The following is a 24617-nucleotide window of genomic DNA, read 5'->3' as shown; positions in this document are numbered from 1 at the left end:
GTTTGGGGTCAACCAAACTCCTTTTCATGTCACTACTTTCGTGCCATCAGTGAGAACCGCTCAAAGACTCTCCGCAGAAGAGCTGCTTTTCAAACGTGCTCCCTAAAATAATTCTCCCAGAGAGTGAGCCAGGCTGCCCACAGCCTCCGCCACCCACAGGGCAGTCCTCTTACTGAGCCATCACATAGCCCCAGGCCATACCCTTCATTCACGCTATCTCCTGTTTCCCTAAGAGTTAATGATGCTAATGCCCACCCCTAGGGTTGATAACCTTTATTTTACCTATGAGCAAAATGGGACTCGAAGGAGGCAAGCTGCTCAAGGTCGTACTTGGTACGGTAGGTCCGTATTTGAACCTGGCTCTGACTGATTCAAAGCCAGCACTCCCCACTATTTTGCTTCCTGTGTGGTAGAGCAGGGCAGACTTCAAGACTTAACAGACACAAAGTAAAACCCATCCCCCCCTTTCCTCCCCCCCGCCCATAGTGAGCACCACTGTCACAGTGCCAGTTCTGGGTCGCGCAGCTGCCTGAGCCTGCTGATTCAAGGCAGCTGTTCTGCATAGGAATTAGAATTATTACCATTATTTAGATGGTGTGAGCTGTTGCTAGTCCTCAGGGGACTCTGACGGGTCCAAAGTGTCACAGCTTGTTAGGACCCCATGCTGGTGGCATTGGCCCTGTTTGTCATGGAAACAGATCCACTGCCCTAAGGAACTTGCACCGTGGGGGTCCCTTGCCAAAGAAAGGCCAGATATGAGCAACCGTGGACATGTTCGTCATTACCCACACAAGGCAGTCGTTAAGGAATCCTCCTTCTAGGCCTCTTTTGATTAAAAAGTGGTGACTGGGGGCTAAGGGAGAGGGATGACAGGAGAGAAGGTTTGAAAATGATTAATGTTGTTATTATAGGAACATGCCTGTGTGGCAGTGACAAATGTGTTTAACTTGGGACTCTGCATTCTCCACATGTAAACAAGCTGTCCCTCCATCCTTTTGAATTTCTTAATGGGCTCTTTCCTTCGGGCAGGTGTATTGTACCTAAGCTCCAGGTGGTTAATGGAGAGGTAGACTTCGGGCATTGCTTCCTCAAGTACCCATACGAGAAAACGATCCAGCTTGTCAATGATGCTGACCTCCCAGGATGCTATCAGGTCCTGCCTCAGGTGAGTTACTCCATCCTTTTTCAGTGTTCATTTTTCTTCAGTCGGACTCCCTCGATGAGAGAGAGATATCCTCCAAAGAGCCATATTCCTGAGCCCATGACTTTACCTAATTTTGATTCTGAACCATGGGATAATCTGGGGATGGGGCTATAAAGCCCCCACTGGATTGCCACCTGCATGCATGAGCAACTGCAGGTGGAAACAGTTGGTAATTTCTCAGGGAAATTGCCTTTGATCAAGAAGGGAAAGGGTCAATTAGGCCAACACACAGAAGTTGCACCTGCACATTATTGCCTGCAAATTAACCATGCATAGGAAATGAGGCAGAGCTAGGAGTTTTTATTTATGTCCATGGTTGTGACTTGAACGGAATCATTAAGACTTCAAAATGCAATATTCATAAATGAACTGGTAGGCCCAAAAGGCTAGAGATAATATAGGAGGGAGAAACTTTTTCTTAATGTTTTTTGAAATGGGGATGCCCACATGCCACTACACCTAGTGAGGTGGGAGACTAAGCAGTTCAACATATACGGAAAAAAAGATTGAAGAAGATCTGTATAGATTAGAATAGTGGAAGGTTACTAATGAGATGCAGTTTACGAAGGATGCATTTGAGTTTAAAATTCACTTCTAGGAGTTCCCGTCGTGGCGCAGTGGTTAACGAATCCGACTAGGAACCATGAGGTTGCGGGTTCGGTCCCTGCCCTTGCTCAGTGGGTTAACGATTCGGCGTTGCCGTGAGCTGTGGTGTAGGTTGCAGGCGCGGCTCGGATCCTGCGTTGCTGTGGCTCTGGCGTAGGCCGGTGGCTACAGCTCCGATTGGACCCCTAGCCTGGGAATCTCCATATGCCGCGGGAGCGGCCCAAGAAATAGCAACAACAACAACAAAAAAAAAAAAAGACAAAAGACAAAAAAAAAAAAAAAAAAAAATTCACTTCTATAAGTAGTACACTAATAAAAATTCACTCAAAAATCAAATGGGAGGTTTGGATACAAGTTCAAAATAAGCTAAAAGACCAGTGAGGTGACTCTGTGGTGCAATGGAGAGCACGTTGGACTTCCAAAAGATCAGTGTTGAGGCCACTCACCAAGACAAGTTTAGGCTGCATCACAGAAACACAGGGTTCCACAGCTAAAGAAAGGAGAGAGCCACCCATCAAAACAGTACTGGAATGTTATCTTCAGATTTTTTTTTGCTGTTTAGGGCCGCACCTGCGGCATATGGAGGTTCCCAGGCTAGGGGTCAATTCAGAGCTGTAGCCACTGTCCTACGCCATAGCCACAGCAATGCAAGATCCGATCCACGTCCGCAATCTACACCACAGCTCAGGGCAACACCCGATCCTTAACCCACTGAGGCCAGGGTTTGAACCTGCATCCTCACGGATGCTAATCAGATTTGCTTCCGGGAGCCATGATGGGAACTCCTTGCCTTCAGATCTTGACAGAGTATTTTTTTAAACGGAAACTCGAAAAAAAAAAAAAGAATCGTATTTAGAGTAACCAGAATGTCAGTCTACATCATCTAGAAATCCAAGTCGTATGAGGAGCACGCACAGTGTCTAATCTGGAACAGAGAATTGGCTAGGAAGAAATAGCTACCACTAGGCAAAGGGCTATAGCGGAAAAAAGGGAATTTGAATTATTCTGTGGGCTTCTCTGAGACAAAAGCAGAAGCCGAGAATGGAGGTGACAAGAGACAACTTTTCTAACCTTCAGATGTTCAGCAGCTGAATAGGCTAAGCCCTGCTCAGGACACAGTCCTCTCCAGCACTCAGAGCATCACCTGGGTGATGGGGAAGTGGTTGCTTTGTTTCTGCACAGCTGGGCTGGGAAAAGGGTGATATGTACTTCCCTGGAGCACAGATTTTAGGGGGGAGCCAAAAGGCTCTGTAATCAAGACAGATATTTTCATGTCACACTTGAAGAAATTAAAACTAATGCAAAAAAAAAATCCATGTTAAGTAAAAATATTAAAACGTTAGGAAAAGGTGGAATCAGTATTACTGATTTTTCCTCTGGCCTCAGGGTCCAGGAAGGTTGGGCAGAGCGCTGCTACAGAGGGATGTGGGGTCAGGTTAGGCCATGCTAGACCAGACCAGCTGTGGAAAGACCATGGGGTGCTGCAGATGGTGAAACCTGCACGCTCTGCCCTTCCCTCCAGGAGCTGAGGCCCTGAAAAGTGTTTTCCAGAATTGCTTCCACTTATCTGGCCATGGGATTTTTAAAAGTTTTATTTGTTGTTGCATAAAATCTTAGTAATATGCTACAGAGCAGGGTTCTGAGGCATATACATTCATAAACAACAGGCAGCATTCATCCATTTGTCCATCCAATTCTCCTACCTGTTTCCCCTGCAGGATGCTCCCTGGGGACAGAGGTAGCGCCCAAAATAAGGAGTACTGGGCCTCCCTTGGGGTATGAGGATGAGTGTGTGGGCAGGTCAGAGGGTTCGGGCTTTCCAGGAAGAGCGTCCACACATGCCAAGGGTTGGAGGTGGAAGCAGGGTCATGTGTTCAGCAACCTCCACTACTGGAGCACAAGGGGTGAGGTGGTTGGGGAATAAAGCACGAAGGCATGAACAGCCCAAACTAACTCACATTGTGGATAATTTCTGTGCTTTGCTGGGTCGCACACTGGTTTGGGGGCTTTTGCACACCTCACTTAGCTAGAGTTCCTTTTGGCTGAGTTGGGGTGCTCATCCCCATTCACTTGCCTTAATGATGCTACATTTCTCTAGACCCTCCACAAACTCAGGGCAATGCTTGTTTCAAAATAATCTAACACACTCTTGGTTTCATACTGTCCCCCAAGCTTGCTTATCGCTCTGGCTTTTCTCTCCTACCAGATATATGAGGACCTGCCTCCCGTATTGCTCTCTAGTGCCGCCCCCTGTGGGATAATCCCCCCCCACAGCACCGTTCACATCCCTCTGGCCCTGGAGACCCAAATCCCTGGGAAATGCAAGGCCATAGTTTACATCTCCATCTTCGGGAGCCAGGACCCTCCTATGGTAAGAGCCCGTTTTTAGAATTGTAGTTATAATTACTTCTTGTCAGACATTCCAGCCCTTTGCATATAAGGCACACACCATATTTGCATATCTTCTACTTGTTTGTGGTACTAGAGTTTTTCATTTTCAGTCTAGTGGCAAAATACCAGGGCTCTTACTTCAGGAATCTGTTTTAAACACAGCTAAAAATGGTGCTTTATAGCAATTGATTTTTTTGCACACATGGATACACCTGACCCCTCTCCAGACCTGTTAAATCAGAATCTCTGAGAGGAGAGGGCCAGCACATCTGTATGTTTTGCAGCCTCCTCAGTTGTTCCTCATACAAAGCGGAGTATCTCTGGCTTGCTACATGCGGGCTCTGAGATGGGTTTCACTCACTGCTCACCACATCTTTTCCTATAACTTATTGGATATATATACAACTATATGCTGTGACATATTATATAATTGGACGTATATCCCAAACTGACTTACTGAAAGTCTTGAGAGAAGTAGTCTTTCTCCAAGCCTGGGGAGAGAGAGATAGAGAAAGCTCTTTGTTATTTAGGCCGAATCAAAGGATGACTCTTGAATCTTGAAGGAAGTCGCCCAGCAGGCTCTGAATCCCTAGCCATTGGGTTTACTTAGAAGCTGGGTGATATCAGCATACATTTGTTTGAAGTTCAGAGAGTATAATGAACTAGGATTTTGATTTTATTTCTTCCATATAAGATGCCATAGATAAGCCACCCAATTTGCAAAGCAACATCATTAAGGCAGGCCACCCAAAATGTGCTACAGTGCAAGTCTCCTACTAGCCTATGTTGCACCTACCTGGGTGCAACATGTGAGAGGGTTGCTTGCTGAGCAGGACCTCTTTATCAAAGAAAATGATTCCCTTTCTTGGGCAGACGTGGTGCCTGGCTAAGGGGGAGCAAAGCAAGTGGGTTTCAGTCCCCACCCCACACAACATTGTGCTGCAGATGGCCTTATCATGTTGCTGGTGCAAGAGATCTGGGACTCAGTCCAGCTGCATCCAACACTGATGTGCCAGCCCTTAACCCATAGGTGTTCTCGAGGCTGGAGTGCTGGGTGGCCGTTGTGAGGACCATTCTTCTGGTTTACCTTTGGTGCACGGCTCTGGGCTGACCCAAGGAAGTGGTTCATCCTTTGAAGGGAGGAATTCCAGCCTGGATTCCCAGGTCTGATCAGCATGGCCATCCCTGTGACCACTGACAACACAGGGAGAAGGGATGTCAGTTCTAATAAGCACAGTTTTACCTCCCCGCTTTTTATAAGGGGCCAGGGGTGCTTTAGAAGATTCTGTTTCAACTTGGTTTTAAAGGCCAGCCTTTTTCAGATATTCCTGTGTTCTTTCTGTCACATGCAATACAGGTCTGCCATGTAAAGAGCATCGGAGAAGGCCCAGTTGTCTACGTACATCCCACTCAAATTGATTTTGGCAATATCTACGTCCTGAAGGACTCCTTCAGGACCCTCACCCTCTCTAACCAGTCCTTAATCCCCGCATTATTCAAGGCACACATGGTGAGTAGACATAGTGAAAACATGGCTTGTCTGTATCTTATAGGCAGTGGCCTTCTTTTAGCAACACAACTTTGAAAATGATCACTAGAAGCAGAGATTTACATCGTTCAACCACAACAAACTATGTTCTCATCCCCAGCTCCTCTTTATAATAATCCTTGTGTTGATTAAGAAGCACGATATGCATGTAGTTGGGTAATAAGCAAATATATTGACTCTAATCCCAATTCGGGAAGATGCTTCAGAGATCTCCTTACTGAACTGTTCCTGAGCCCACTTTTTAAATGTCTCTATAACTTAAAATGCTTCCTTGTGTTTATTTGGGCTATTTATTAGTATGCTTATTCTATTTTATTCTCTCTTCCTTCTGGCATCATTTTATTATAGTTTATAAGGAAGTCTAACAAGATAGTTGGTAGTTGCCAAAAGTAGAAATTAAAGAACACAACAAAACCAAGATACAAGGATCTAAGATGGTTCTAGAAATGAGTCTGTCTTAATTCTGTGCGATCTATAGTGACATTTAGTCTACTAATCTTCTGTAAGCTAATTTTTTAAACAGATATATCATCTGGGGGTAGAAACGAGGAACTTCTAAACCAGTAATTGAAAGCATTGTAGATTTTAGAAGTTTTCCAAATTTAAATATAAAATTTTAAATAGTATAGCCCTAGTCCCAAATCATTGATATTTGAATGAGTGCTGATATTTAGTGTTTGCATTTGTCAGATATTTCTTTTTTTATAATGATTTTTATTTTTTTCTATTAAGTTGGTTTACAGTGTTCTGTCAGTTTTCTACTGCATAATGAATTGATCCAGGAGTTCTCATCGTGGCGCAGTGGTTGACGAATCCAACTAGGAACCATGAGGTTGCAGGTTTGATCCCTGGCCTTGCTCAGTGTTTTAAGGATCCAGTGTTGCCATGAGCTGTGGTGTAGGTTGCAGACGCGGCTCGGATCCCGCGTTGCTGTGGCTCTGGCGCAGGCTGGTGGCTACAGCTCCAATTAGATCCCTAGCCTGGGAACCTCCATATGCCATGGGAGCAGCCCTAGAAAAGGCAAAATGAAAACAAAAAACAAAAAAACAAAAAAACCCAAAGTGATCCAGTCACACACACACACATACACACACACACACACTCTTTTTCTCACATTATGCTCCATCATGCTCCATCGCAAGTGACTAGATATAGTTCCCAGTCCTATACAGCAGGGCCTCATTGCTTATCCATTCTAAAAGCAATAATTTGCATCTGTTAACCCCAGATTCCCAGTCCATCCCACTTTCTTCCCCTTCCCTTTGGCAACCACAAGTCTGTTCTCCAAGTCCATGAGTTTCTTTTCTAAAAATAGGTTCATTTGTGCCATAAATTAAATTCCAGATATGAATGGTATCATATGGTATTGGTCTTTCTCTTTACTTCACTTGGTATGAGAGTCTCTAGTTCCAACCATGTTGCTGCAAATGGCATTATTTTGTTCTTTTTATGGCTGAGTAGTATTCCATTGTGTATGTATACCTACACCACAGCCTTAGCAACACAGGATCTGAGCTGCATCTGCTACCTACACCACAGCTCACAACAACACAGGATCCTTAACCCACTGAGCGAGGCCAGGGATCAAACCCGCAACCTCATGGTTCTTAGTCGGAGTCGTTAACCACTGAGCCATGATGGGAACTCCTATACCACATCTTCTTGATCCATTCTTCTGTTGATGGACATTTAGGAGGCTTCCATGTCTTGGCTACTGTGAATAGTGCTGCAATGAACAGGGGTGCATGTATCTTTTTCAATGAAAATTTCATCTAGATCTATGTCCAGGAGCAGGATTGCTGGGTCATATGGCAACAGAAATAAAAACAAAAATAAACCAGTGGAACCTAATCAAACTTAAAAGCTTTTGCACAGCAGAGGAAACCATTAAAAAAAAAAAGACAACCTATGGAATGGGAGAAAATAATTTCAAATGACACAACTGACAAGGGCTTAATCTCTAAAATATACAAACTTACATGACTCAATAGCAAAAAACCCAACCCTCTAATTGAAAAATGGGCAGAAGACCTGAATAGACATTTCTCCAAAGAAGGTATACAGGTAGCCAACAGGCACATGAAAAAATGGTCAACATCACTAATTATTAGAGAAATGCAAATCAAAACTACAATGAGCTACTACCTCATGCCAGTCAGAATGGCCATCAATAACAAGTCAACAAATAACAAATGCTGGTGGAAATGTAAATTAGTACAACTGCTCTGGAAAACAGTATGAAGTTCCTTAGAAAACTAAATATGGGACTACCATATGACCTGGAAATCATTATTTTTATTATCATTTGTCATTATTCCTTGTAAGGGCAGCCATTTCCTGTACAGTCACTGATCTTTTTTTTTTCATTTTTTAATTTTATTACTCAATGAATTTTATTACATTTATAGCTGTACAACAATCATCACAACCAAATTTTATAGCATTTCCATCCCAAACCCTCTGTGCATCCTCCCCCCAAAACCTGTCTCATTTCAAAACCGTAAGTTTTTCAAAGTCTGTGAGTCAATACCTATTCTGCAAAGAAGTTCATTGTGTGCTTTTTTTAGATTCCACATGTAAGTGATAGCATTTGATGTTTGTGTCTCACTGTCTGACTGACTTCACTTAGCACGATAATTTCTAGGTCCATCCATGTTGCTGCAAATGCCATTACTTCTTTCCTTTTAATGGCTGAGTAATATTCCGTTGTGAATATGTACCAGATCTTCTTTATCGACTCCTCTGTCAATGGACATTTAGGTTGTTTCCATGTCTTGGCTATTGTATATGGTGCTGCAACGAACATCGGAGTACATGTATCTTTTCGAGGCACTGCTCTTTTTAACGTGAGATTCAGAGGTTCTGGTGCCTTATTGATCTTGTATAACAATAATGTTTGCTCTGGTGCCTTATTGATCTTGTATAAACAATAATGTTTCAAAGAAAAATCCTTCAGAAAAGGTATCTTCTCTAGTCTTTATCCAGTGAGTTCAATGGTGTGTTTGGTGGAAGCACAGGATACTGTTTAGAAAGCATCACTTCTGGTCCAGTTTTTTATGTGCAGAGATCACAGGAAAGGACTCAGCCGACCTGTCCTGGATGATGAGAGGTAACACAGAAGCGTCCCAATGGATTACATTCTCAGATGTCCCCAGATTTCACTATTTGTGGCAACTTTTGGTACATTGTAATTTTTTTTAAAAAAGCACATCAAGGATCTGTTGGGTTTCTTTAAACTGATATAGTATATATATTGAATTTTTTAGCTGATTGTTAAAATGGGACATTTTCTTTTCCATAAAAGTTTTCATCATTCCATCATTTGATTCTTTAATAGCATCTTAAAGCTGCCATCTCCAGCTCCAAGCAACCCAATGTGTGATATAAATGATCTACTGTTAGGATGTGTTCTTCCCTCAGTCCTCTCTTGGAAAACTAGTGTTTATAGCGTTGATTATCTTTCTAGCATGAAAGTAGTTTCATCTGTAGTTCTCATAGGTGAATATTAAATACCTTTCATATTTCAACCTAGGTTTTTGGTGCATTTCCTAGTAAATACTATATGTGTTACTATTATAGAAATTGAATGGTACTAACTTAGGAATTAACTACAGTGGAACGAAATTGAAATTCCACTTATTAAATTTCAACTTGATGTCCAGTACTGAACCTTAAATTCATTCCTACAGACATTACTAAACATTAGGAAAGAGTTTCAATTAATAGTTGTTTGTTCCCTAAGCCCGGTGCTCAGGACTCAGGCAAGTGGTGGTCAGGTAATTATTGCATTTAATTTTTCATTCACTCAGGTATAAGTAGGGCCAAGGGCATTCTTCATTTCTTCTTTTATTACTACAAATCCGGGTCTGGAAGGTCTCTTTTCTGCTGGGTGCCGTAAAAGGGGAGGGGTCATTCTCTCTCCTCTTTTGGCTGTCAGTCAAAACATCCACCCTCCCCAGATGCAGCACCACTGCCAGCCAGCCGTTTGTCATACTTTGCTTTGGATATCTGAAATGCCAGCCTACCCTTAAGGTTTCGAATACGCTGACTTGCTTGGATTAAGCTGAAGAACTCCAAACAATAGAGTAAGTCACCTCCGGTTTGGATGGGGTAGAAACTATCAGAATATGAGACCAGAGAATAGAAAGGCCCTTTTGGCAAGAGTGTGTGAGCTCTGCTTGTGCACACAGCACTTCTTCAGGAAGATAGATTCCCTCTCTCTGAGTGACAGCAGAAATGGGGACAAGGACATGGTGGTCTCCCCTGGGCTTTGGGACCTCAACACTGGGCTGGAGATAGATGCCACCTTTGCAGAGATGCCCTTTGCTTGGTGGGGCAAGTGTGTGGCTCAGCACTTGTTTGAAAGCTGTTGAAATTCTTTTTCATTTACCCTTGACTCTGATTCAGCCTCGGGTACCATTAACTCAAGAACTTGTGTTCAGATGTCAGTGGCACCTTGGGAGTCAGATGCCATAAAACATCTTCACAGCAGCCTTTTCCCACTGTGATCTGTGGGAGATGCCTCTGTAGTTCGATCTTTAGAGTGGCGAGGATCCAGGAAACAGGAATTCTGATGTCTCATTCAGGCATGGTTCTTTTCAAACATTTTCTTGGTCATTTGCCATCGAAACACACAGTGATGTGGCATCACCGTGATCATCAGGCTTTCGCATCTCCTTCAGATCCTAAGCCATTGGATCATTTCCTGGTTTAAGTAAAGACTTCCCCCCTTTCTATATTTACTTATTTCTGCATCTGTCTCCCTCAAATGACAACATCTCTGTTTTAAATTCCTGGCACCTAGCAGCAGACCTGGCAATTATGATGACAGTATAATGACATTAATTATGATTAGTGTTTACTTGGTTCTCTCTGCAACGTTGTATGCAGCATTTCATTTACTACAACTCTGTCAGGAAGATGCTGTTTTAATAATGCCCATTTTGGAGTTCCCACTATGACACAGTGGATTAATGATCCAGCTTGTCTCCACAGAGGTGCCAATTGGATCCCCAGTGTATCAGGTTAAGAATTTGGCCTGGGAACTTCCATATGCCATGGGTGCAGTTGAAAAAGAAAAAAAAAAAAAAGATAGTAATGCCCATTTTAACAAGGTAGAAACAGAGGTACAGACAAGAAAGCAAATTGCCATAACCTCTAAGTGGCAAAGGCTGGTTCCAACCCTGGTGGTCTGACTTGAGCCTGTGCTCTTTTCCACGGAGCTACTGCAATGCCTAACTCCAGGTCATCAGTGGTTGTTCACATGTACTTGGAAATGGTGAAGGGTTTTGGTTTCATGTTCACAACAAATAATTAAAGGCAGACACCCCTAGAAGAACAGGTTTTTCTAAAAAAGGATAGAAGAAGAAATTATGGAAGATTTCTGAAATAAACAAAAGGACAGGACACTTTTTATTCAGAGATGTATTTAAATGTATGTATACATATCATCTCCATTAAGTCATTTTTCAACCAACCATAATTCCTCCCACTGTATATCTGAAATAAAGACATATCTACTTTCCCACTTTTTTTTTTCTCTCTTTTTTGCTTTTATGGGCCGCACCCACAGCATATGGAGGTTCCCAGGCTAGGGTTCCAATCAAAGCTACAACTACAGGCCTACGCCAGAGTCACAGCAATGCAGGATCTGAGCTGCGTCTGCGACCTACACCACAGCTCATAACAACACCGGATCCTTAACCCACTGAGCAAGTCCAGGGATCGAACCTGTGTCCTCATGGATGCTAGTCAGATTCGTTAGCCACTGAGCCATGACAGGAACTCCAACTTTCCTACTTTTTTGAGGATACTTGGTAATATGGTGTGGCCAAACATTCAATTCACATATATAAATGTATGTGAAGACTGTTTACTACTATAGCTCTTAAAAGAGGTTTAAAATTACAACCATATTTTAACAAAATAGGCAAACCCAAAAGGATATTGGCAGGCATTTCATATTGATCCAGACTTTTGGTGCTGAACTCTGTCCGTTTTAAGGAGATGGTGGAATTGTAGCCATTCCAGAGAGCTCCTTTGTGACTTGTTACAGCAACTGGTTTGTTGAAGTCTATGGCTGTACCTCACGCATGTCACCATTCTGCATACCTGAAGCTCACGTTTTAGATTTAGAACTTGGTCCTCCCTTGGGGGCACTTGCTGTATTAGAGAATCTGTGCTAGAGAGATTTCTAAAGGAGAAGCAATAATTTTTCAAGACCGTTTGATAGATGATGTTCTTAAGATATTACACCTCACAATATATGTGAGGAGCAGATAGATAGAATGAGCTGTTTCTCAGCCTTCAGTGTAGATCAGCTCTGCCCTGGGGGTGAACCATTACTTCTATGGAAGGCAGTCAGTGGGTAAGAAATAAGGTATAAGGAAAAAGCAAAGAAATGGGCATGAATTGGAGACCAACTACAGTTGTTACGCCTCTCTCTCTCTCTCTCTCTCTCTCTCTCTCTGTTTCTGATGGGTTTTGCAAAAGAGTGGCTTTGTTTACTAAGACATTACATTTATGATATAAGATTTTTAGCTCACAGCTAAATTCTTATGTTGAATATGATTTATGCCATAGCACACATATGCTTTGTGTCCGCAACACATACCCACTCCCCAAGGTTTGCAGCACCCCTTTACAACAGATCAGATAACTAAGGGTCTCTTGTTGAGAGAAATGCCTGAGGTTACCCAGCAAAAGAGTGGCAGCCCCTCTGCCATACTCAGATTTTCTGAATTTTAGTTCAGTCCTTTTCTGTCCCACCACAGAAATGTTTGATCCTCAAGGTTGGGAACTGTGTATATTTATTTAATACAGAAAAATTCTAGGAGTTCCCATCATGGCTCAGTGGTTAACAAATCCGACTAGGAACCATGAGGTTGCGGGTTTGATCCCTGGCTTTGCTCAGTGGGTTAAGGATCCAGCATTGCCGTGAGCTGTGGTGTCGGTCACAGACACGGCTCGGATCCTGCTTTGCTGTGGCTGTGGTGTAGGCCGGCGGCTACAGCTCTGATCCGATCCCTAGCCTGGGAACCTCCATATGCCGCGGGAGCTGCCCAAGAAATGGCAAAAAGACAAAAAAGAAAAAGAAAAAAAAATTCTAGATGCATTCTTGACTCCAAAGTCTAACACACATTAACCTTTTCCCACATTTACCTCAAATCCTTTATTTTAAAGAAATAAAATATTAAATTTGGAGTTTTATATATTCTCCTTGCCAGTCCAATTTTCTTCTTTCCTCAGAGGTAACCTTATTATGGATTTGATGTGTGTCTAAGCCATGTTTTTTTATATTTTATTTCAGGTGTATATATTTTCATAAATAATACATAGTGGCATTTTGTTACTTTAAAATGTATATAAATTGCGCCACAGCGTGTAACTCCTTGCAACTTGTTATTTAGACTTAAGACTATGTATCTAACACCTATCCATGTTAATATATAAACATCTGTTTAATTTATTTTAGCTTCTGTGTATATTCAGTTTACCAGTAGTATGTTTATTTCTTTGCCTAAATAGTTGGCAGTTGAGTTCTAACAGTCTTTCAGTGAAAAGAATATATGTCTCCCTGTGTACGTATGCAAGATACATATATTTTGGAAGTTTATATAGATAGGGTATTTATCCACAGGTGCGTTTTCAACTTCATTAGATATTATCAAATTACTCTGCAACGTTATTATGTCAGTGTGCCCTTCCAGGAGTGTTTGAGGTATTTATTCTCTAGCAGGCTAAAACTTACAGTGATCAGACCCAAGTTCTTGCTAGACTGAAAATGAAATACAGTGTAATTTATATTTCCCTTATTATTATTGAGGCTGAGAGTGTTTTCCTTTGGGTATCCTCTTTTCAATTATCTATTATGAAATATCTACTCATAGATGTTCTTTAAACATGTGGATACTAACCTTTTGCTTATGGTATGGTTTGGAATTTTTTAATAGATGTTTTTAATTTTGATGTCAACTTTATGAATCTTTTCTTTCCTGTGTCTTTTTTTTTGCATTATTTGTGGTTTAAGAAATATATCCCTGCTCTTCTATTTAAATAATTTTAGGCCCTTTAATCAGCTATACATTTATTTTTATTTATAATGTAAGTGAAGTCTTTTTTCCCATAAAAAGCCAATTGTTCCATCACCAGTTACTTCACAGTTCATTTTCCACTGATTTATAAGGCCTCCTCTGTTATACTCCAGATCTAATATGCACCTGGGTATGTTTCTGAGTATTTTATTATATTCCTCTCCTCTACTCCAGTGTCAGTACCCCCACTGTCTTCAACGATACAGCTTAATGAAAGCAATAATAGCTAACATCTATCAGCTACCAGTCACTGTTCTAAATCCTTTGTATGCAATACTTTATGTAATTCTCAACAAATTGATTAGGTGGATTTTATTGTTAGCTCTATTTGCTCTACTTTACTGATGAAGGCACAGGGATGATGAATAAGTGAACAAATTAATGCAACTAGAAAACAAACACTAGAGGTACTCAGCTAAAAATTAGTCTGAATATCCATGCAGATTTCTCTCACGTCCTTTCATAAAGTTTTCCACAGCCTTTGTCATCTCTTCCAAGTTCCTTCTTGTGAATGGTACCTTAGTCTCATTGTGTTTTCTATTTAGATATTAATCATGTATGGGAACACTACTGAATGTTGTATATTCATCTGTATTGGACTTCAGTCTTGCTGCACCGCTCTTAATTCTCATTGTTGGTAAACTCTCATCTGCAGGCTTCTTTTCCAGTCCTTGTACCTTGTTTCTTGTTCTTGACTCATTGCATTGGATAGGATCTTCAATGTAGTATTAAATAGTAGAATGAGAGTGAACATCTCTGTCTTATTCCTGACGTAATGAATAAGCTTCAGATGTCTCCCTTGAAGCATAATATCTCCTACATGTTTTTGGTAGATACTTGTCACATTAAGGATGTTCTCATCCATCCCTATTCTGTTACCATGAACATGTACTGAAACTTAATGCACTTATATCTATTGAGATGATACGATTTTCTCCCTTAATCTGTTAATATGATGAATCAAATTAATAGATTTTCTGGTTGTGAATCACCTTTACAGTCTTAGGATGAAGTCACTCAATGAGTTGTAATATACTATTATTTGAGTACACTAATGATATGATTATTATTTAGGTGTTTGCATCAGTTTGTTTACATTTTATTTTACATTGCACTTTTCTGGTTTTAATATCAAGAATATTGTATCCTTGTGAGTTAGCTTTACTTCTTTTTCTAATCTTTGAAGAGATCTTATCTACTTCAGATAAAGTAGGATCCATCCCTTAAGGATAAAGCCATTTCATCACAGGATCTTGGTGTGTTTATTGAGGGTGGAAGGTATCTGGGACTTAGTAAGGAAATTTTAACTAATGAATCATTTTCTATAATGATTATTTAGATTTAAATTTTTCTAGAAAAATTTTATTTTATCTAAGTTTACAAATGTATTGGCATAAAATTTTTTCACATATTTTCTATGATTTCAAAATGTTCATACACTAATTTCTGCTCTTAGTTTCACCATTTTTTCATCTCCTTTCTTTACAGTTATTTTGTTCTTTTTCAAGCACCTTAATTTGAATGTTTAATTTGCATATTTTAAATCTTAATTTTATAGTGCATTTAAAGTTTATAAATATTCTCTTTATGCAACATTTTAGCTGCATGGCACACATTTTTATCTGTAGTGCTTTTAATTGTTATAAATATTTGATAACCTCCTCTGTGTTTTTCTCTTTAACATATGAGTTATATATGGGTATATATTTTCAATTCTTAAGATTTTCCCTTTTAATAGAATTTTAATAAATATGTTTTAAATGTAATGAAGTTGGAATACATGGTTTTGAATGACATGTAGTCTTTGAATTTGTGTTTTGGGTGACATAGCTATGGTAGGCTTTATGAATATTTCATGTGACCTTTAAAAAGAATATAGATTCTCTCATTATTGAATGTAACAGACTAACCATCTGTCTATATGTATGTTTGTATTAAATCAAACTTATTGATTGTATTTTCCAAATCTTTTACTGCTTTAATGATTTGTATAACAGTTTCTTAATTTTATCAAAATCTCCCACTTTTCCATTTTTCCTTGTAATTGTCAATTTTTTGTCCATATTGGTCAAAGCTATGTTGATAGGTGCATATAAATTCATGACTTACATGTATTTTGATATATTATTCCTTTTTCATAATATAATGTCCATTTTAATCCCTATTAATGCCTCCTAACTTAAATTCTATTTTGTCTGAAAGAGATAATGCTACATCAGCTTTCTTTATTTTTTAAAAAAAATTTTTTGTCCTTTTGTAGCATGTGGAAGTTCCCAGACCAGGGATCAAACCCATGCCACAGCAGCAACCAGAGCCACTGCAGCAGCAGTGATGAATCCTTAACCCACTGCACCACAAGAGTACTCCTACATCAGCTTTCCTTTAGTTAACATTTGCCTGGTACATCTTTTTCATTCCCTTATTTTTAGGATTTTTTGATGTGTATTGATTTGCTGACTGGTTTAGAATCTCTCATATACCACATAGCTGTATTTTTAAAAATCTAGTGATAGACTCTTTTAACAGACAATTATGTTAGTTTCCTATTGGTGCTGTAACAAGTTGTTATCTTCCAGTTCTAAAGGTTACTAGTCTAAAATAGTTTTAAGGCTGCGTGTGTTTTTGAGACTCTGGAGGAGAATCTGTTTCCTTGACTTTTCCAGCTTCTGGAGGCCACCTGCATCCATCCCTTGGCTCTTTGGTCCTTCCTCCAGCTTCAAAGCCTAGCATCTTTGCTGGTCTGTGAGCTCTGCTTCCATTCTTCTCTGCCTCCTTATAAGGGACTTTGTGATTACATTGGGACCACACCAGTCCTCTGGGATAATCTCTTCATCTCACAATCCTTACTTGCATCTGAAAGTGCTTTTTGGCATGTAAAGCAACATATTTACGGATGTTAGGGATTAGGATATGGACATCTTTGGAGGGCCATTATTCGACCCACCACACGAAGACTAACCTTTAAAATTTATTGTGATTATTGAAATATATGGACTCACTTCTACCATGTCATTTCCTATATACTCTATTTTCTCATTTTCTGCTTTATATTAGATTGATACATTTTCTCCAAGCCCCCTTCCAACCACTGCTATCTTATATACATTTTTCCTATACTTGTTTGGAAGCTATCGATATTTTATATTTTATATTTTTAAGTAGTTCTACTTACATTATTAACAAATACGTTTTATCTTTTTCTAACAATAATGAAGGGATTTAGTGTCTTTGTCCTTCTCAAGAATAAGGCAAAGACCCTATTGCATATTTCGTATCTCTTGACCTTTCCCCAGGTCTATTAATTTTTAGTTATTGTGTAGAATTTTGGATCTTCTCCTCTTTACCACTGAGTTGTTTTTTTGTTTACTTGTTTGTTTTTTGTCATTTGGTAATTAACCACTCACTAGTTATCAAAGTGGTTTGCTAATTTTTCTTTATTCTTTTTTTGCTTCTTGGATCTCTCTGTTTCCTTCTTGGTTTGTATTTCTTCTTGCTAAATTAGCTCTGTACTAGAGATCTCATAGTTTATGTATATTTGACTATATCTTGATTTCACGCTCAGTCTTACATAGTAGTTTAGCTGTATACAAGATTCTTTTTGACAGCGTTTTTTTCTTTGTAGATCTATCTCTGGCATCATTTGTTGCTGATGAAATTCTGCTGTTAATCTGATTATTACTGCTTTATTGCTAATTTGTCTTTCTCACTAGTTGCATTTAAGACTGTGTTTTTATTTTTTATTTTCCTAAACTTGTTATTACTATATCTGAGAATTTGACCCTTAAATACTGAAAAATTTCTTGTCATCATCTCTTCAAGTGTTTTTTCTCTGCCAGTTCTTCTGTTTTCTACTTTGAGGAAAAAAAATATACACACATGCACATGTACACACAAGCACCCACAAATGTTTCTGTTCAATTCTACATGCTTATATTTATTTCTCATCCATATCTTTCACCTCTTCATCTCTCTGTGGTGCCTCCTCAGTGCTATGTTCCAATTTACAAATTTTGTCTTTGATTTTGGCACATCTCAAGTTTATCTTATCTGTTTACTTTTTCGTTTAATTTCTGTGACTATATTTTTCAACCCTAAAATTTAGAATTGCTTGTTCATAGCCACAATTCTCAATTCATATCTCAATATTTTTGTTTCACAATCCTTGTTTTATGTATGTTATCCTTCCTGCACTTCTTGGAGGATCTCAGGCACATTTTCTAATTTGTTTCATTTTACCTCTATTGATGTGCAGGAATGAATTCATTAACCAGTTGTTCCTCTTTGTATTTGCATTTTAAGTGATGAAATTATCAGATGTGAGGAATGTTTTTCTCTCATTCTCAGTGCTCTTAGCTTCCTATCTAGCACTTTTTATATTTATCTTCACCCTGAACAAAAATAGCACTAGTCCAAAATCAGATGTTGAAGATTTGTTCCATGGGAGTAGAGATTCAGTCATCATACTGGGCAGAGGGCTTGGCTGAGAGCCTGTCTACCTGACAGTCTCTATTTTATCACTACCAAGTCCACCATCACTGGCACAAACCTTTGTGCAGACCGTAGCCTCAGGAGTATCACAGTTGTGTTTAGCCTTCTTTTAAACACAAGGAAGCTCCCTTAGCTGGGGATCTTGGCCCTTATCCCTTACTTCCTGGAAGGTCTTTTTGGTTTCCATTTTTCTCCCATGAGCTTCCTTTATTGGTTTTAGAAGCTAGAGCCCAGGAGGTCTGTGGTTTCATGTGCCCTTATTGTTTCTCTTCCACTTCTGGTCCATATGATGTTTACCTTGTTTGGAGGTACAACTATGCCTGGAAACCACCGCCAATTGAAAAGACCACCTCCTGAATGGGAGAAGATATTTTCAAATGATATGACTAATAAAGGATTAATATCCAACATATACAAACAGCTCATTACAAATCAACATTATAAAAACAAACAGCACAATTAAAAATGTGCAGAAGAATTGAATAGACATTTTTTTCTAAAGAGGAAATGCAGATGGCCAATAGGCACGTGAAAAGATGCTTAACATTGCTAATCATCAGGAACTGCAAATAAAAACCTCAGTGAGTTATCACCTCACACCTGTTAGAATGACTGTCATCAATAAGAAAACAAAAAACAAATGTTGGTGAGGATGTGGAGGAAAAGGAACCCTTGTACACTTGATGCAGCCACTGTGAAAAACAGTATGGAAGTTTCTCAAAAAAACTAAAAATAGACCTACCATATGATCCAGCAGCTCCACTCCTGGATATATCACTGAAAACAAACAAACAAACAAAAAGAAACACTGGAGTTCCTCTCATGGCTCAGCGGAAACTAATCTGACTAGTATCCGTGAGGATGCAGTTTCAATCCCTGGCTTTGCTCATTGGTTAAGGATCTGGTGTTGGCTGTGAGCTGTGGTGTAGGTCGCAGACGCAGCTCAGATCCTGCGTTGTTATGGCTGTGGTGTAGGCCAGCAGCTACAGCTCCGATTCAACCCCTAGCCTAGGAACCTCCATATGCCTCGGGTGGCCCTAAAAAGACAAAAAAAAAAAGCATTAATTCAAAAAGATACACGTACCCCAATGTTCATAGCAGCATTATTTACAATTGCCAAGACGGAAACAACTGTGCTAGGCTTTTAATATTTCAAAATATTCTCTTTTTCCTATGTGTTAGATTGAAAGACATATTGTAAAGCTTAAACCCATTGATTTAGAGTCAGTCCTCTTAACTGCTTTTTATAGTACTTTATGTATTATCATTGAGCACCGACCAAAGGATGATGAAACGTGTCTTCACTTGGCACAAGAGAGCAGAGTTCCTGTGCCTCGGCCTTAATTGTGAAAAATCTGTAACATAAACTCACAGAAATAAGGAAATAAGAAGAGAAAAACATTCTAATTTATTACGGTGGGCATCTTTTCTTTGACTACATAAAAGTCATAGCCATTCCAAAATGGACTGTGCTCTGGCGGAGCCATATACGTGACTCATTCAGTGACAACAGGTTATCGAGAGACTTCCAGAAGCAAAGGCTTGTCCTTGACAGAGAGCTGTGAGCCAGCCACGCACTCCCACCCTCCCCTAAGACCTCTGTTACTTTAGCATAGCTAAATGTGAGACACAGAATACAGATTTCAATAGGTCATATTGATTATAAACCTCCCCGAGAGAAGGAAAGCTATTGATTGGATGTTGGGTAACCTAATGATTAGGGTCAGCACGTTCCCTGAATTTAGAGTGACAGCTCTACTGATTGAATATGATTAGTTCGAGTATAAGTTAGAGCCAAAATGAAAGGAGGTTTGGTTCCATTGTCACTAAAGAGCTATCCAGGAAATAAAAGAAAAACACATTGGTTTCCTCCATACTTGTAAGCCTTTCCATCTTCATTCTGCCTGTTCCAGCTCTTAATTGGCTTTAGCAAATTGTTTTTTCTAATTAATTATGATTCAGGCATACAGTTAATACTTGTCACCCCAGAGGGCGATTAAGGCAAAATTTCCTTCATATGGGTCACGTATGGATGTTTTTCAAGTTCTACTTTCCCGCCTCCATAAAAATGTGTAATTTCTTCCCCAGTACCCTCGTCCTCATCAGCCCAACACTAATGGATTAAATATTGGTGCCCTCCCCCCCAGTTTATCTATTGAAATTCTGACTCCCCAGTGGGATGGTGTTAGGAGGTGAGGCTTTGGGAAGGCAGTGAGGCCATGAGGTTAGAGTCCTCATGAACAGGATTAGTGTCCCCATAAAAGGTACCCCAGAGAGCTTTCTTACCCTCTCCACCACGTAAGGATACAATGAGAAAAATGGTTGTCTGCAACCCACAAGAGGGCTCACACCCATACCTGACCATGTGGACACTCTGATCTCAGAGTTCCAACCACCAGAACTGTGAGAAGTACATTTCTGTTATTTATAAACCACCTAGGCTGTGGTATTCTCTTACAGCAGCCCACACTAAGACACCAACTCATGTCACTTTGAAGGGATACCTGTCACTGTCATTATCAACTGAAGAGTTGATTCTGCCTCTTTGTGTACTGACAGTAAACATTCATCTTCAGTAATAAGCTAGTACAAGATGAAATAAACTCTTTACATAATGGGCAAAGACAAGAAGTGATGCATTAAGGAGCATGGTGTAAAGTTTATTAATGATATGAAATCCGGACACACGTCTATCAAGATTACATGATATTGCTCAGGGTGCAAAGCATTTTCTTCCTCAGTCCCACTCATCTCCTCTGCCATAAGTGAAAGGAAAGAGACTGGAGAGGCATATATAGCATGGTAGAGCTCTCCGTACGGTAGCATTTGGGGCATTTCTTTTCTTATTTATTTATTAGTTTGTTTATGTTACACTGATTTATAACATATGTTTCAGGTGAACAACACTGTATTTCTACTTCTGTATACTCTACAACATGCTCACCAATGAAAATTTATTTTCTTTTTTTCGTTTTATTTTTATTTATTTATTTTTAATTTGTTTACCTGTCAGTTGTGCTGAAATTGTATGCAGCATTGTTTCATACTTTGGAAGAAAAAGATCTCCGCGCTGGGTGTTTAGGATGCTAAGCTGGGGTATTTTGGAGTCGGGGAGGGGAGGACAGCATTATCTGATGGTGGCCATGGTCTCACATGGGGTGGTCACACGACAAAGAGTGGTCAAGTGTATGAGTCCTGAAGGAGTATCCTGTACTATTGACAGGAAGGTGTTATATTTGGACAGATCTGAAATCCAGTCCTAACTCTGCATGCAGTAATTCTGGGCAAGTTCTTTAATCTTTCTGAGGCTTCGTTTCCTTCTTTTTTATTTATGTATTTATTTTTTATTAAAGTATAGTTGATTTACAATGTTGTGCCAATTTCTGCTGTACGGCAAAATGACCCAGAAAAAAATATATAGTATTTTTCTCATATTATCTTCCATCATGTTCTATCCCAAGAGACTGGATATAGTTCCCTGTGCTCTATAGGAGGACCTCATTGCTTATCCATCCTAAATGTAATAGTTTGTATCTACTAACCCCAAACTCCTAGTCTATCCCATTCTCTCCCCTCTCCCCCTCAGCAACCGCCAAGTCTGTTCTCTATGTTTGTGAGTCTGTTTCTGTTTTGTGGATAGGTTCATTTGCGCTGTATTTAGATTCCACATATAATGAAGCTAATAATGGTATCTAGAAAATTAAACATGATAATCTATGTAGAAAGCACCTGGTGAAAAATAAGCACTCAGCATTCAAGAAGTGGTAGTTTGGGGAGTTCCTGTCGTGGCACAGCAGAAACAAATCTGACTAGGAAACATGGGGTTGCGGGTTCGATCCCTGGCCTCGCTCAGTGGGTTGGGGATCCGGCGTTGCTGTGAGCTGTGGTGTAGGGCACAGAGGCGGCTCAGATCCTGTGTTGCTGTGGCTGTGGTATAGGCTGGCAGCTGCGACTCCAATTGGACCCCTAGCCTGGGAACTTCCATATGCTGCGGGTGCAGCCCTGAGAAGACAGACAGAAAAAAGAGAAAGAAAAAAAAAGTGGTGGTTTTGATTATTAATGTTGACAGGCAAAAATATCTAGGTGAAATGACTTGTGGAAAGACTTAGATTTTTATGACACTGTATCCTGAGATCTTTTTTATATTTTTTCTTAGATAAAAAGGAAAAAGCAATAAGGCATGCTCAGAGAGGCCCTGAGGTTTCATACTTCACTGATTCATATAGTACAGTGCTCTGTCAAGTGGGAGCTCTAATGCTGCCTCTTTCCTCACTCTTCCCTTGTTTCGCTAAGATTTTGACAGTGAAGCTACTTTGCAAAACATAAAACATTTTTATTGATGAATACATGTGTTCTTCCATATCAAAGAAAAGTGGTTTATTAGCAAAGAAGTTACTTTAGAAATTTCAAATCCATTCACTTTCTGATTCTTTAGTTGCTTAGAGCTTATTTACTCATGTGTTTGCACAGGTCCTTCCTGAGGATGATTTATTTATTCAAAAAATATGTGTGTCTTCTTATTACATAAATAACGTTCTTCTAGAACAAACAGAAGTTAAAGAAAAAAAAAATCACTCAGCGTGCCACCCTGAAGATAACCACTATTAAATTTTTTTAATGGTGTTTTAGATTTTATTTTTTCATTTTTAAAATTTTTTTATTTTTTATTTTTTAATGGTTTTTATTTTTTCCACCATAGCTGGTTTATAGTGTTCTGTTAATTTTCTGCAGTACAGCAAAGAGACCCAGCCACACATACATATATACATTCTTTTTCTCGCATTATCCTCCATCATGCTCCATCCTGAGTGACTAGATATAATTCCCAGTGCTATACAGCTGGATCTCATGGACCGGTGTTAAATTTTTGGTATGCATCTTCCAAAACTTGGCTGTGTAGGTGTGTCTGTCTGTAGATTGCTGCCTCCCACTATTTCGTTACAAGCTATTTTCATTCATCAATGTAGTGTCATCCGTCTTGATGTGAATTATTAAGGAATATTCCTGTGCAGATCGTTTTCAGTGACTGAATTTATTACATTATTTCACTCCACCACCGTTGATTTAACTAATCCCCTAATGATAGGTGGCTTCTGGTTTTTCTCCAATTTAAACAATTCTCACGTCCTAGTCCTATTCGCTGCTCCTGACTTTAACTGTTTCCTTCAACGAAATTCCTAGAAAGGCAGTTGCTGGGTCAAATGGCATGAACATAACTAAGAGCCTCAATACATCTTTGGAAATTATCGCCCAGAAAAGGTGTTTTGTTTGTTTTGCATAATCTGGCAGATGAAAAAAATGTTGTGTTGATGGTTGAGTCTGTGTTTCTTGGGCTTGCTGGTGATGCTGAACATTTCTCATACACTGACCCATAAATACTTGTTTTTGAGCATCTTCCCCATGCCTGGTACTAACTGTGCTAACTGAAAGGAGAGACATAAAAATAAATAGAATGATCTCTTTCTTCAAAGAATTTACAATCTCAAAAAAAGAAATGGATACAAAAACAGCACCGTGTGCTATGTTATATATAAGCACAGAGGAGGAAGTGGCTAATTCTTCCATAAACTTAAAAGTGCTCACAGGAAGGCATTCCAGTTGTGGCTCAGTGGTAACAAACCCAACTATTATCCGTGAGGAACGTTGGTTTGATCCCTGGCCTTGCTCAGTGGGTTAAGGATCCGGTGTTGCTGTGAGCTGTGGTATAGGTCACAGACACAGCTGGATATGGCGTTGTCATGGCTGTGGTGGAGGCTGGCAGGTACAGTTCCGATTCAGCCTCTAGCCTGGGGACTTCCATATGACACAGGTGTGGCTCTAAAAAAAAACAAAAACAAACAAACTTCATAGGTGGGCACATTTGAGCAGAAACCTGAGGGATAAGGAGGACCAGGAGTGGGGTGTACATTTCCAGAGAACAGCTAGTTAAACACAGGGATGAGGTACAGCACACTTGGGAAGACCCGATGTGGCTGAAGCCAAGGGTGCATATTGGAAATTGACAGTGCCTGGGAGTTAAGCCTGGAAAAGTGCCTTGGGGCCCATGACGAAGAATTTGGAATAGATCCTCAGGGCCAGAGGCTCCTATCAGTGTTGATTGCAGGCTCTTGTTTCACACAGAAAAGATGACAAATAACCACCAGGTTTAGGGTCCCTGAACTTTGGATATTATATGTAAGTTGGGATATGTGTTTGAGTGTGTGTGTATGGATAGTGTGGTGGTAGGGGTGTGTGGGGCGGGTGTGCTTTTTCTGTGGAGGGGTTCCATAGCTTTCTCAAAGGGAGA

The 24617-nt window shown here is 39.9% G+C and overlaps 1 protein-coding gene across 6 annotated transcripts in view; it reads left to right on the top strand.

Moving 5' to 3' along the window:
- Positions 1-24617, top strand: part of HYDIN (HYDIN axonemal central pair apparatus protein) — a 549453-nt gene that overhangs the window by 347312 nt on the left and 177524 nt on the right. For all 6 annotated transcript variants that reach the window (XR_014805538.1, XR_014805539.1, XM_084959659.1 and 3 more), the window contains 3 exons: positions 1030-1165; positions 4017-4181; positions 5559-5711. Coding sequence is in view for 4 of the 6 variants with exons in the window: in XM_084959659.1 (XP_084815785.1) it covers positions 1030-1165; positions 4017-4181; positions 5559-5711 (454 nt within the window). In the remaining 2 variants the exon portion in view is untranslated. The remainder of the gene's footprint in view (positions 1-1029; positions 1166-4016; positions 4182-5558; positions 5712-24617) is intronic.

The sequence above is a fragment of the Sus scrofa genome, chromosome 6 (assembly GCF_054392235.1).
Source record: "Sus scrofa isolate SSC_HxYL_T2T_F1_AM1 chromosome 6, Sscrofa_HxYL_maternal_Yorkshire_Landrace_v2.0, whole genome shotgun sequence".
Classification (NCBI taxonomy): Eukaryota; Metazoa; Chordata; class Mammalia; order Artiodactyla; family Suidae; genus Sus; species Sus scrofa.
The sequence above is the reverse complement of the archived record's forward strand: the minus strand, read 5'-3'. Positions and strand labels throughout refer to the sequence as shown.